At 27.2% G+C, this 13,776-nt stretch overlaps 1 protein-coding gene across 1 annotated transcript; it reads right to left on the bottom strand.

Annotated features, from left to right (window-relative positions):
• Window positions 1-301: 301 nt before the first annotated feature.
• LOC100258305 (uncharacterized) lies at window positions 302-4,012 on the bottom strand. The gene is made up of 4 exons (XM_002271314.5): window positions 3,505-4,012; window positions 3,219-3,418; window positions 2,726-2,955; window positions 302-851 (listed from the first exon to the last, which is right to left on the bottom strand). The coding sequence occupies exons 1-4, from the start codon at window positions 3,594-3,596 to the stop codon at window positions 573-575; spliced, it is 801 nt and encodes a 266-aa protein (XP_002271350.1). The 5' UTR covers window positions 3,597-4,012; the 3' UTR covers window positions 302-572.
• Between the last annotated feature and the right edge of the window lie 9,764 nt (window positions 4,013-13,776).

Below are 13,776 nucleotides of genomic sequence, written 5' to 3'. Positions count from 1 at the left end.
CCAACTCCACCATCAATCCACTAATCCATGATGAAATTTTTTACCCATTTCACTGTCAATCAACTAATCACGAATTTTCCATCGACCATGGTCCTTGTTTTTATCACAATCAAACAAGAGACATTGATTTTCCTGGCGGATTCTCACAAGTTTTTGAAACTATGCATCTAACACGCCAAAAAGAAAAAAAAAAATGAAAATCAACTGTCATGGTGCCCTTTTCATCCCAACCCCATATGCTGCAAGTGGGGGTAGGTATGGTGTATGTGCTTAGCAGGATCTGGTTTCACACCTCTGAGGCTTGTTTCAAGATCAGGCCATTCATCTATTTCAATTTTATTGCAGGATGTGTTCATAAATAATTGGTAACAATGTAACCATGAAGGTGCTAGAACATCAGATGAACTGCCATTGCAGAGTAATCAATGAAATTTGGAGGCCCCAAAATTATTACAGATCATAACAGATGTTGGACAATTGCAGAGTATCTGAACTAGTATTCAACACAAGTATTTGAGGTCGACACATGATTCCTAACGCGCTTTCCTGAAGATGTGCTGGAAAAATATGAATCACATATAAGATCTCATCCTTGGCCTTACCAGAGACTGAGCCCCATCAACAAATATGGTGGTCCCAGTCATGTAGCGCGACCCATCACTGACTAAATAGATGACTGTCGATGCCAGATCATTTTTGACATCAAGCCACCTGTGGAGTGGTGCTGCGTCTTTCACCAACTTCTCTGCCCTCTCCTTCCCAACTGACAATGGAAATTCATCATCTAAGTGCAAGCCACGGGCAATTGCATTGACCCTGATCTGGTATTTTCCAATCTCCAGAGCTGCATGCTGAAAATAATAACCAGAGATATCAATACAAATAACGCTACTGAAGAAATTGATGATTTAGAAAAACTGCAATTTTTTTCCCATGTGTTATAATGATAAAAGGCTAGATTATATCCAAAACAATCAGGGATTCTTAATCCTACTGCTTAGTTTCTTTTACAAATTACAACCTTTAAGATACAATACAAAGCATCATAGGTGGTATTACAAATGGGTGTTGAGGCCCATGCCTTAAGGTGCTGCTTAAAGGTAAACCCAAAATCACCCAGAAACAAAACCTTAGAAGAACATCCCACAAGATTACAACTTCAAAATGTAAAGACTTGTGCCAATTGCAGACTCAAGAGTTTGAGGCTCAAAAGGATTTATTTTGTGGTATTCCACATCAGTTAGGAGGAGAAGTTTCTCACACTATATATGTAGTGGGCTCAACTTAAACTTAACTGAGTAAACGTGTATTAAAGCCTTGAAGACCATTGGGCTTAAAGCCTTTCATATTCTCTTCTTTTTTTAATTTCCTTCGGAGGTTAACAACACTCCCTCTGTGTTCAGGTATGGATACATGCACATGCCCTTAAACCTGCATATTCACATAGGACCTATACATGCAGCTCTGTTTGAGATTTTACACAATGATGGTGCCAAAAATATGACTGGCATGTGGTGCCAACAATTAAACCCAGTACCAGTATCTAGTACTGAACAGTATACCATGTAATTCTATTATATATGCAATTAATATACATACATAATTTTCATACTTGCAAAACCTTATCTGACCAGAAAAACCCGATTCTTACAAAAGATTACACTTTATGTAGATGTACAACCAAAAATACAAAGAAGAAAACCCATGTCATAAAGAACTTGCTCAACCTGCCACTCTAGTCCCCTAAAAATCCAAAAGGCACCATTCCATATTAACAAAGGAACCAGCCACATTCTGCTCTTTTTTATGCAGCAGAATTACCTCACAGCATCCTAACCATCAGCTGGCTGAGATAAGTTTTACACCTTAGTCTCATGAAACTGACCCTCAAACCAAAATGCCAGCAGAACATTTCCCAAAAGAATCCCCCCAACCAAATCCCAATTAGCAAGCATACCTAACACTTTCTTTGCTCTCTTGGTGCTTGCCCAACCAACAAGTTTTTATGTTAGCAAGGAACCTAGGTGCATGCCTATGCACCATTCAAAAGTTCAGGGTAAGAAGACAACTCAACACAACTAGGTAGCTAAAACAAGCTTCAAGCATCTTAGAGCATCCTTGCCTACCACCGGACACTGATGACAAGTCTTATGAACTTTACATTCAAAATCTATATATGTTGACAAATCATAATCACAAAGCAGCAACTCATCCGAAGATTGAATGATCGGTAAAAAAAAATGGTTATTTTAAACAAAATGGATGAGCATGGTCAAGTGCAAAGGAAGCTGATTGGAGGCATGTAAGGATCCACTACAAACTCTAACAACTAAGGGATCCTATAATCTGCTAAGGTACCAAGTATAATATTTCTGTGTTACCCAAGAGACCCAATGCGTCAAGCAAAAAAAGCACACATGAACAACCAAAATACTGAAATAGCCAGGTTGCAAAGCCACATAGCATAAGAAGATGAAATCACGTTTTTTTTTTTTTTTGGATAGGCAACAAGATGAAATCACACTGTTCCCTGTGAAAAAAGGCTTTCCAAGTGCAAACAATATCAACACACAAATGCTCAGTCTTCAAGATATTTAGAAATGTTCATGTTCATTGCTATCGATAGCCTGTGAATATTAATCTTAAGGGTGAATGTATTATGATTGGAAGGAAATTCTTGGCAAAGAATAGGAATATAAATAAAAAGGATGAAAAGATCACTTACCCTAACTAACTGCTGCACCCCTGCCAAACAAGAACCATAAGCAGCAGCCCCCTGATAGAGCCCCCTCTCGCTGCCAATTATGGAGGACAAAAATACAATGGAACCTCCTGACTTCTGCTCCTTCAATCTTTTGCCAACAGCCTTTAAGAGGTACCATGAGGACATGAAATTTATTTTCACTATCTTTTTGAACTCATCTTCAGGTAAATTCAGAGGCTCTTGCATTTTCCCTATTTGAAAAATAAATAAATAAATAAATAATGCTCGCAAATTATTATTTCATACTAAAAATCACTAAATACCCACCACCCAGGCTATGTTTGGTTTCTTGGAAAATACTAAGAAACATAAAAAAATAAAAAAAAATAAAAAATAAAAAGAGTGGGAGAGGAGTATCCATTGAATGATCAATTTTTTATCTGTCTGATTTCTGTTTAAGTGGAACAGTAATACATGGGTGTTCGTTGTAATTCAGCAGGAGTTTTAGACAAACCTTCGTAAGAGTAGCAATGAACCAAAGCATCCAACTTGCCTAGCCACATCGTTGCCCTGCCCACTGCCTCATCAAAAACCGATTCCTTCTCCTCTTCCATATCCATTCCGACCACCTCCACTGGAGCGGCACCCTTTATAGAACCCATTATTTCCTCGGCAATTTTCCGAAGAGCGCTCTCGTTTCCCATCAAAACCAGCCTAATTATCCAAAAAAAACAAAAACCAATTGTTCACATGAAACTAATTTCAGGAAACCAAATCAACAAGAACAGAGTAAGACGAACCTGCAACCCCGCTTTGCCAAATGGAAAGCAATGTTCGCCGAAATCTCATCCCCGTTGGAGGTCACCAAGACCTTCTTCCCTTGATTCTCCATTCCCAAAACCAAAATTGATCCTTCTTTTTTCCTTTTTTCTTTTGGGTTTTTCCCTCTTCAGACACCTCAAACGCAAACAGAGACGAAAAGTGGGTGGAAGGGATGTGTTTAATAAGGATGAGCAGGTATTTCAGCCTTTTATGAAGAGACAAGGTGGGAAACATTGCACCATTCCATGGAAAAAAATAATAATAACCCGAAACTAACAAATAAAGAAAAACCATGGCTTGATCCGCCAACCTCGCTTAAAAAGGAAGACCTGCGTGGAGAGGACTGTAGCGAAGGGGCTGGCCCACCCCAACCCCAATCCCCACGGCGACCACCGCGTAATTACTGTGGGCTTCGGTGGTTGGCGCCTATTAATAACTGGACCCTGCAAATTGTAATCTTTCTTTGCTTTATATCCAAAATTTGGTACCTTTTGGTGGCTTAACCTACTAAATGCATCTTACAATTAATTATGATTTAAACATTTGACCAAGCTTGACCGGTGCAGGTGCCGCCCCAAAGTTCTTTCTTTACACTAAAAAAGAAGTCTTTAGCAACGAGTTTTACACGTGACTCCACACAGGCTAGGTGGGAACTGGGAGCCAGCCGACTTCGGCCGGATTCACCCACCTTTTCCGATCATTACTTAAAATGGTGTATTTTTTTTACCTTAATATTAAGTGTAGGCTTTTTCCATAAAGTCAAAAAATAAATATTATTTTGTTCTTAGCTTTTTTTTTCTTACTTATTATTTATTTTTTATTAAATAAAAAAATAAAATATTTAACTTTTTACTAAATGTTAAAAATAATCAAACATAACCTCACAATCATCTTCCCGTTAATATTTAATAAAAAATAAATCATTTAATACTTAATATTATTAAATTATATTTATAATTAAGCTAAATTAAGTTTTATTTATATTTAATTTAAAAAAAAAAAAAAGACACAAATAAACAAACACCACATCTTTTCTCAAAAAAATTCATATTTGATCTTACAAAAGAAACGATGGTTGTTTTTCCCATTTCGGTTGTATTGTCATTTTCCCTTTATATCAAATATTGCTAAATTTGTGTCCTCCATGTGCCTGGGTATCATCTACAAGAGTTTCAAATTTTATAACAACCTACTACTTATAGTTTTTCTATACCCAATTGTATTAGAAATTTAAGTCATCTAAATTTAAAAGAGTGTTTGATAAAGAGTTTGTTTGATAAATCAATTTAATTACTTAATTTGATTTAAAGTTCGTTTAGTATTGATTCAAGGAAGCGTTTTACACTTTTTTAATTGTTAAAATTTTTTATCTTTTAAGTATTAGAAGAGTTAAAAGCACTTTTTAAAATTACTAGCAAACTATTTTTAATAACTTAATTTAACTCATTAATTATATTAGACATGTTTGATAAAATAATTTCACATTAACTATTTTTAATTTTAAATATTAAGTCAAAATAGTTAACATATTTTTAATTTCAAATCATTTTTGTCTCCTTTATTCATACTATTGAGAGTATATTTTAGAATTATGATTCCACTTTTTTATAATAAATTTTTTATAGTTATATTATGTACCTAAAATACTTTAAATATGGATAATTTATAAATAAATTTATTATTTAAAACTAATGAAAGAATTATGAATTAAAATCAATGAGGATAAATATTAATTAAAATTAACAATGATAAAAATGTGAATGTGACTATTTAAAATAAATTTTAAATTAATTTTACTTAATAACATTAATACTTAGATTAAAAATTAAATTATATATATAATTATATTTAGTTTTTTATAAATATTTCAAAGAATTACATGTAGTTTTTTTTTTAAAAGGAAAAAAAAAATATTTTTATAAGAAAAAAAATGAAGAATTTTTATCAAAATGAGGCTAAAAAATGATGAAAAGTTAAATTTCTAAATCTAGGTTTTCAACAATCTTTTTAATCAAATAACTTTAAAACAAAATAATATATAAGAGTAATCATTGTAATTTTATATTTTATTTTATTTTTAAATTAAGAAAAGAAAAAAATATATATTATATTTGTTGAGAGGTGCTAAAACTGCAGGGAAGATAACCTTCTTTGCTTGAAGTGGAAATACCATAAACGTGTTTGAAGCATACAAGATTTAGAAATCAAATTGATTTGAAATCGAGTGTTCAAATTGATTTGTCTAAATTCTAGAAGGACTTTCTCATGGTGTAAACCAAATTGATTTGAGATTGAGTATTCAAATTGATTTGGGTAAATTCTAGAAGGATTTGCCCACAATTTAGTGTCAACCCATTGAAGGATTTTCCTATGTTAGAAAATGTTCCAAAATTAATCATTAATATCTAATTATTAAGGTTGATTTGGTGGGCTTTGAAGCCATCCAAAACAGCCCATTGGATTTAATTCTTGAATTGATCCCTATGCAGATAATAAGATATATCTATGTGTATATATTATACATAACTACATGCACGAAACTCATAATATCTAGTGGCTCCATGTAATGGAAAATCTTGAATTTAAGATTTTCTACATCAAAAATATTTTTCAATGCTCTAGTTTAGAATACGATTAATTTGTTATAGGCTACATGAGCCCCAAGTAATTTACCGGATAAATCAGGTATTTTTGATCAACTTTAATAAATAGAGAACGATTATGATTTATATTTTTGAATTAATTGATTAAAATTGATGAAATAATTCTCATATTTGTGAATTTAATATTTTTCATATTTTTATTTAAAAGGTAATTTATTTTTTATATAAATATTATTGACTATTTTAAGTATTTATATGTAAATTTTAAAATAAATTATTATTTAAAAAAAATAAGGATATTTTTATTAAAATATAATAAAAAAATGATGAAATGTTAGGTTTTGGGTTTTCATGGCCTTTTAATAAAATAACCTTGTATTATTTAATAGAGCTATTGATTCGGGTAGATGGAAGTGACGGACCATGGGCGGCTGGAAGTTTTATGTGTGAATATAATATATGGTTAGTTGCTCAATCCAACACCGTAGATTTTGACTATTTTGGACAGTGTAGGGGGGCACATGACAGACAAAGGACCTTTCTATATATAACTCAATAGTTGTATTGATTCTATTATTTATAATATTTTCAATTCTATGTGGATGTAGGTATAGTTTACTAAACCATGTTAAAACCCAATGCACTTGTGTATTGATTATTTTAATTCAATAAATACCTTTTAACAATAGTCAAATTACACTATTTGAATTCTTACCAACTAGTCAAAATTTGAATTGGATGATTGGTCCAAATAGCTATTTATTTCGCAAAACCCATAAGATTTATAAATTTAGTTATTATTTATATATAATTTTTTATGTTATTTATTTTTTGATTGAATAAAAAAAAATATTTAACTTTTCCTATATTAAATGAAATTCATTGAGTTTGAAACGTTGAATTTGCCTATATTTTTAATATGTTGTCGAATCTCCATGTCAGCTTGCACTATGTGTAGAATTTTTTTATTTTTTTATTATTTATTTTTCAATGAAGGGAAAAGGACTGCTATTGGAGCCCGACATCATGGTCCAGCACCATTAGATTTATGTTTAGTTATTTTATTTTTATTAAATTAAAAAAGCATCACTTTAATTTTTATAACCCTCATGTGGTATTTAAATAATTTTTTGTTTGAACTAAAGGAAGCATGGACGGCTGGGTCCTTCTGTTAATTATCTATTTATTAGTTAATTAATGGATTAAATTCACATGATTTGATGGGTAGTTTTGGCAATTGATGGAAGTGGCGGGAAAGCCACCTCAGCATTAACTTCTGTGGTTGGAGGAATGTGTCTTGGACTTTTAGTTAAGGCTCCAGATTCTTTCTTTAATCCGTTATTTTTTATTTTTCTTATAAATTTCTTCTCTTAATACTTTAACTTAACTGTGTTTTTTAAATCGATTTAATAACTTAAAGTGACTTAGGGTCAGTATGGAATTGTTTTTTAAAATAGTTTTATGTTTTTCAAAACAAAAAACTCAAAAAATACGTTTGATAATCAATTTTTTTTTTAATTATTGTTAAGAATAAAAAATAGGGTGTTTTCAGATAATATTTTTTAATTATTTTTATTTATTTATTATTAATGTTTTAATAAATAATTATATAAACATGTAGAATGATTAAAAATAAAATTTAGGTATGAAAATTATTTTTTTAAATATTAAAAATATTTTAGATTTTCATACAATTTTTAAAAACTATTTTTTCATAATTGTTTTTAAAACTAGTTACCAAATAGGTTCTTAATAACTTAATTTAAGTTGTTAACTAAATTAAGTATATTTAATAAAATAATTTAATGGTATGACTTAAAATAAAAACAACTTTTAGTAATAAATAAAAATTAATTAATTTATTCTTAAAACAACATATTCATTTTACATTTTCATCCAATTTATCTTAGTTACCTCCACAATCTTCCTTGATATTTCATGATCTCCATTGTTATTCGACTTTCTTTACCTTAATTATAACTTATGAAGATAAATATGTTAATGTGATAATTTAGAATAAGCTATAAGTCAATTTTATTAAATAAGCTTAATACTTAAAATAAGAATTAAATAATAAGTTTTAAGTAAACAACTTAAATATAATTTAACTTATAATCAACTCAAGTTATTAAACAAGTATAAAGTTTTACTAAACACCCCTTTAATACTTGTTTTAATATTTTTATTTATTTTTTATTTTTTGTTTTACATTTTAATAATTTAAAAAGTAATTTAAAAAAAATTAAAATACTGTGATTTTAGAAAGTGTTTTTAATCTTTCCGACACTTAAAAATTTTTATCGTTCAAATATTAAAAAAAATTAAAAATAATTTTTTAGAATCACTATCAAATATACTCTTAAAATCACTATCAAATAGACTATTAATTCTCATTTTTCTATTTATTCAGTGTAAATTTTATATATTCATTTTTATATCTAGAGTTTTTTTTTTATGACTTTAAATGCTTTTAAAATATTTTTCACGACTTTTTTTTTATTCTATAGAGAATATGTAACAAATAAAATGATTTTTAGTACTTTCAAACAATCTTTACTTTATGCCAAATTCCATCAATTAAAACTTTACTTTATGCCAAATTCCACCAATTAAATATTCTATCTCTTAAGGACATAAGTCATCACTTTGCAAATGATCTCAAATTAAATTTTTTATTTGGATTGCATTTACTAAAACTTTAAATTTTGAGTAAAAGAATATTGAATTCAAATTCTTACTCTAATTCTATAAAATGATTGTCTACCACGAACACATTATTTGGCTTTTAATAGATTTTAAATATTCAAAATACTCGGGGCGTTTCAATTTTTTTACCTTTAAAATTCAATAAATGTACACGGGATATTATAACCTAGTTGAGAACTATTTTTTGGAACAATTTTCTATTTTTCAAAATAAAAAATATAGAAAAAATGTTTAATAATAAAAACTATTTTTTGTTTTTTATTTTTTTTAGAGTTGTTTTAATAAATAATTATATAAACATATAAAATGATTAAAAATAAAACATTAGATATAAAAAGTACTTTTAAAACATATTTAAATTTATTAAAAATAGATTAAAAATATTTTAGATTTTTAAACAGACTTTTATTCTAAAAAAAACTAAAAATAATTTTCAAAAACCGTTTTTACAAATTATTTTTTAAAATAGTCATTAGACAGGTATTATATTTTTTTGAATGCTTACAAATAAGACATTATTGTCTGCCATTTAAATTTACATTTTGGAACAACTATTAGGTGTTGGTACCCATAGGGACAATGGGGTAAGTAGGAAAAGTTACAGAGGGCAAATAAAATCATGCACCATTAGATTTACGGGTTTTTTTTTTTTGTTATTTTATTTTATTAAATTATAAAAAATAAAAGTTGGAGAAAAGTGACAAATAATATTATTTTGACAACGTTAACATTAACACAAAGCATCACTTGAAGTTTTATAACCCTCACATGATATTTCAATGATTCATTGTTTAAACTAATGAAATAATGGAGGTCCTCCTAATGATTATTTATTTATTAGTTAATTAATGGATTTTTTTGGCATTTAATGAAGGTGACCTGAAAAATCTAGGAGTGTAAAAAATTGGATAAAAAAATAGATTTAAAATCAATAAATTATTTTTTATATGCTTATTTGAATTTATTTAATTTATTTTTCTCTACTATATAAAGATATATAATTTAAAAATATATAAATTTTTGATTAATTTTAATTATATTTAATTTTCTTTTATATTATGAGATTACTTTTTTCTTTTCTCATGACTTTAAATACTTACACACAATAATTTGTTATAGCTTTGCCCCTCATCGATCCTATTTCTAGCTCCACCCCAATATCTCCCATTCTTTCTATCATTTTTTACAATTAGGTATTAAACTTTATGACTATGTTTGATTCCCATAAAATTAAAAAAAAAACGTGAGAGAAAAAAAATTGAGAAACAAAAAAAAAGAGTAAAAAAATAATAATAAAAAATAATTTTATATTCTATTTCAAAATGACTCTTGTACGTGAAGATTAAATAATTTAAAAATATGTATTTTTTAATATTTTTAATTTTCAATTATATTTGATTTTTTTATTGTAAAACCGAGAAAATCATTTCTCTTAATATATTTTTTTCTTTCCTTAGTATTTAATTTTCCCAAACTTTTAATTAGGCTTTGCAGACTTTAACGTATTTAATTGATATGGTATAATGCTAATCTATAAACCATGAGGGGAGAATCTTTGTTTTACTTGGTGATCATTTGAAATATTAAGTCATTATTTCTTTTTTAAAAGTCATTCATATTCGACAAATTAAGCAATTTTAGACCTTAAATATAAAGTGTCAACAATATTAATAAAAAAAGTTTTAACATTTAAAGTTTTTTTTTTCAAAAGAATTAGAAATATAGTAAGAAATCTCAATGAAAAATTTTCAATAATTTTGGTCAATTTTGTAGCAAAAACATTTAAAATTTTAAATTATTAAATAATTTTTTTAATAAACTTTATTATTTTTAAATAACTAATTGTAGATTTGCATTTTTCACATACATCCCTACTTGAAACGATGAAACTCGCTTTTTATTATGAAAAAAAAAATTTTGATTTTTGAAAAAAAGTTGGAATCGTCACTTATTTTAGTTTATTTTTAAAAGAGAAAAACAAAATAAGAAATGAAACCTTAACATGATTCCTTATTTATAAAATACATGTTTACAAAAACCAAGTTTAGATTTGAGAGTCAGGTTACCTATCGGGAATGTACGGTGAAAAGCAATAACACCCCTCTAAACTAGTATACTTACGGTTTCTACTAAACGAATTGATGGAGTCATGATAATTAATTGTTAGCTTTTTTCCTATAATGCGTAGCCATATATAATTACATTTGTGTAAATATTATTTAAAGGTATCAATTGATAAGTAGGTGAATCAATTGATTGAGTATCCAAGAGTTTTAGGGAAGACTCAAATTATAAATGGGGAGTTAGAAAATTTAATTTATATAAATATAGTGTTACAACTTTTGTAACCCCATCATTATGAAATTTATTTGGCACATTATGTTTATGAGTAATGGAGGAAAATGGAAAAATATAACCTAACAATTAAAGAGACGCATTCAAGCTAATAACGCATCATTACTCATTAATTTGTACATAATAGGTGTAAATAATGAGTATAACTCCCATATAGTTTTTTATGGGAAGACTAAGAGATGTACAATTTTTATAAGTTAAGATACCAAGTCACACTCTCATTTTTATGTCTTTTTTTTTGTTTTATTTTTAACAACATATACTACACCAGTGACCTATCCACTATATGAGAGTAGTGAGTTGAAGACCTTAACAATATAATTCATAAGATGACTCAATCTCACTTTAAAAGTGTTATTGGTATCATGGATCAAGGTAAAAATATAATCATTATTTTAGTACTTTCATTTATTTTGTTTTATGCATCCAAAATTGTTTTTTTAAATATTTATTTCCGCATAAAGTTTATGAAACAAATGGTTAACAAATTACAATTATATACAAAATAAATGACAAGAGAAATATGAAAATTGATTTTTTTTAAAACTGATTAAAACAATGATTCAAAAATTATTTTTCCATGAAATTCCAAAGAAGGTTATTTCTAATTAATGATTTCAATTTATTTATTTACAAATAAAAACTTTCAATTTATTTTCAATAAATGATTTGATGCAATTTTTATTTTCAAGAAAATTATCTACACTTATTTTATCAAAATAATTTTTCACAAAATTTCAATTTGACAACAAAAATTATTTACAAAAATATTACAATTTGATTTTACTTACAAATGAATTAATTTATTTACAAAAAGAAATATTTTCAATCCAATTTTATTAAAAAAATTATTTCTACAACTTTAATTTGCAAATTCCATTTTTATAAAAAAGAATTATTTAAGAGAAGGGACTTTTAATCCTATCCTAACTAAGGAAATAGAATTTGTTTAAAAAAAAATAAAATTTTTGGACAATTTTTTTTATATATATATATATATATATATATATATATATATATATATATATATATATAAAGTAATTGAGTAGGCAAATTTATTTTCAAAACAATTTTTTTGGAAAATTTTTATTAAACAAATAAATTTTTCAATAATAGTTATGAAAAACAATTTACTTTTATTTATTTATTAAAAACTATATTTTATGAATTTTTTTGAACTATTATTTTTATTAAAACATAATTACTGAACTATTTCTTTTACTAAAACAAAATTTCTATGTTATCAACTATTCAATTCTACATACATTCAATAAAAATATATACATGGAATATTTACAAGAATCAATAAAAAATAAAATTAAATAAAAACATGGAAATTAAATATGAACCCAAACAAATATACAACAAGCTCAATGTCCAATTTATAACTTTTTCGAGTCTCCTTTTATTCCATGAAATTTGGTTCTTCACATGTTATAAATTCATATTCAACCAACATAATACCGATACCAATACCAATACCAATACCAATACATAATACCTATACCAATAGTGGAATGACACATGCAAAACAAAAAGGGAGAATTACCCTTAAGGGTAGGCTGGGGAAAAAAATGATCAATGAGGGTGGGTAAATTTGATAATTATTGTAAAGGGTAGGGTAAAATTATGATAATTCCTCCAAAGACTTTATTTTTTTTAAATGCCAATACTACCCTTAATAAGTGAAAAGCAACAGAAAATAAAAAAGAGTTTATTCTCCCTTTCTTTAACCTACCTGGAGCCGAGTTGTAGAAGAAAAATGGGAAAGGAAAAAGGTGCGCACTTCAGGTCATTCTCTGCAACCGATACACAAAACTTGTTTTTTTTTTTTTGTGAATCTAGCAAGAAATCCATTAAATGTCAGTTTTTTTTTTTTAATACAAAAAAAAACGTCAGTTTATGGAAAAATAAATAAATAATTTAAAAATCGGATTGAATGAAGGAAAAGTTAATAATTTTAACAATGTAGCTGTAAGATATTAGATCTGAAATATTGAATGAGGTTTTGAGAAAGAAATTACATTTTTTTTAAATGTTATTTAAATTTATTATTTTGAATTTTTTTATATTATTTAGGTCATATTGAAGATGTGTTTTTATTTTTAATTTATTTTCTGGGTGGGTTGTTTGATATGATTATTATTAATTTCCATTGAAAAGGTTTGCACTTTAGTTTTGTTGTTAAGACTTTTTGACATGATTGAAGAAAAAATGTTCTCAGTTGTTTCATGCTTGTTTGGGACCACTTTGTTTGTGTATTTATAAACATATTTGGATTGTCACTGAAAACTGAAATCCCCTTTGTACGAGACCACTTTGTCTTTTATTATGAATTTGTTAAAGAGTTAAGATCACTATATTTTTGTTATAAATTTGTTACCTTTTTGTATAAGTATTATTTTGGTATGATGAGTCGAATGCCTAGTAGTTTGAAGGTTGTGTAAAAGAACCATTATTTCAGTTATAAAGTATAACTACAATACAAATGCAATATAGTTACAATGAAAAAATATTAACATTATGATACATTACAATATACCAAAATGACAAAATATTGAATTATTTTTAACTGAATTGGCATTT

This window comes from Vitis vinifera, chromosome 14 (genome assembly GCF_030704535.1).
Source record: "Vitis vinifera cultivar Pinot Noir 40024 chromosome 14, ASM3070453v1".
NCBI classification, from domain to species: domain Eukaryota; kingdom Viridiplantae; phylum Streptophyta; class Magnoliopsida; order Vitales; family Vitaceae; genus Vitis; species Vitis vinifera.
Note: the sequence above shows the minus strand (reverse complement) of the source record. Positions and strands in the feature narration are given on the sequence as shown.

Excerpts from the sequence above, each read along its gene's own strand:
- LOC100258305 (XM_002271314.5), bottom strand. The coding sequence starts at position 3,596 with ATGGAGAATCAAGGGAAGAAGGTCTTGGTGACCTCCAACGGGGATGAG. Across the intron at positions 3,419-3,504 it reads TTGGCAAAGCGGGGTTGCAG|GCTGGTTTTGATGGGAAACG; the intron begins GTTCGTCTTACT and ends TTGGATAATTAG. Across the intron at positions 2,956-3,218 it reads TCATTGCTACTCTTACGAAG|GGAAAATGCAAGAGCCTCTG; the intron begins GTTTGTCTAAAA and ends TTTTTCAAATAG.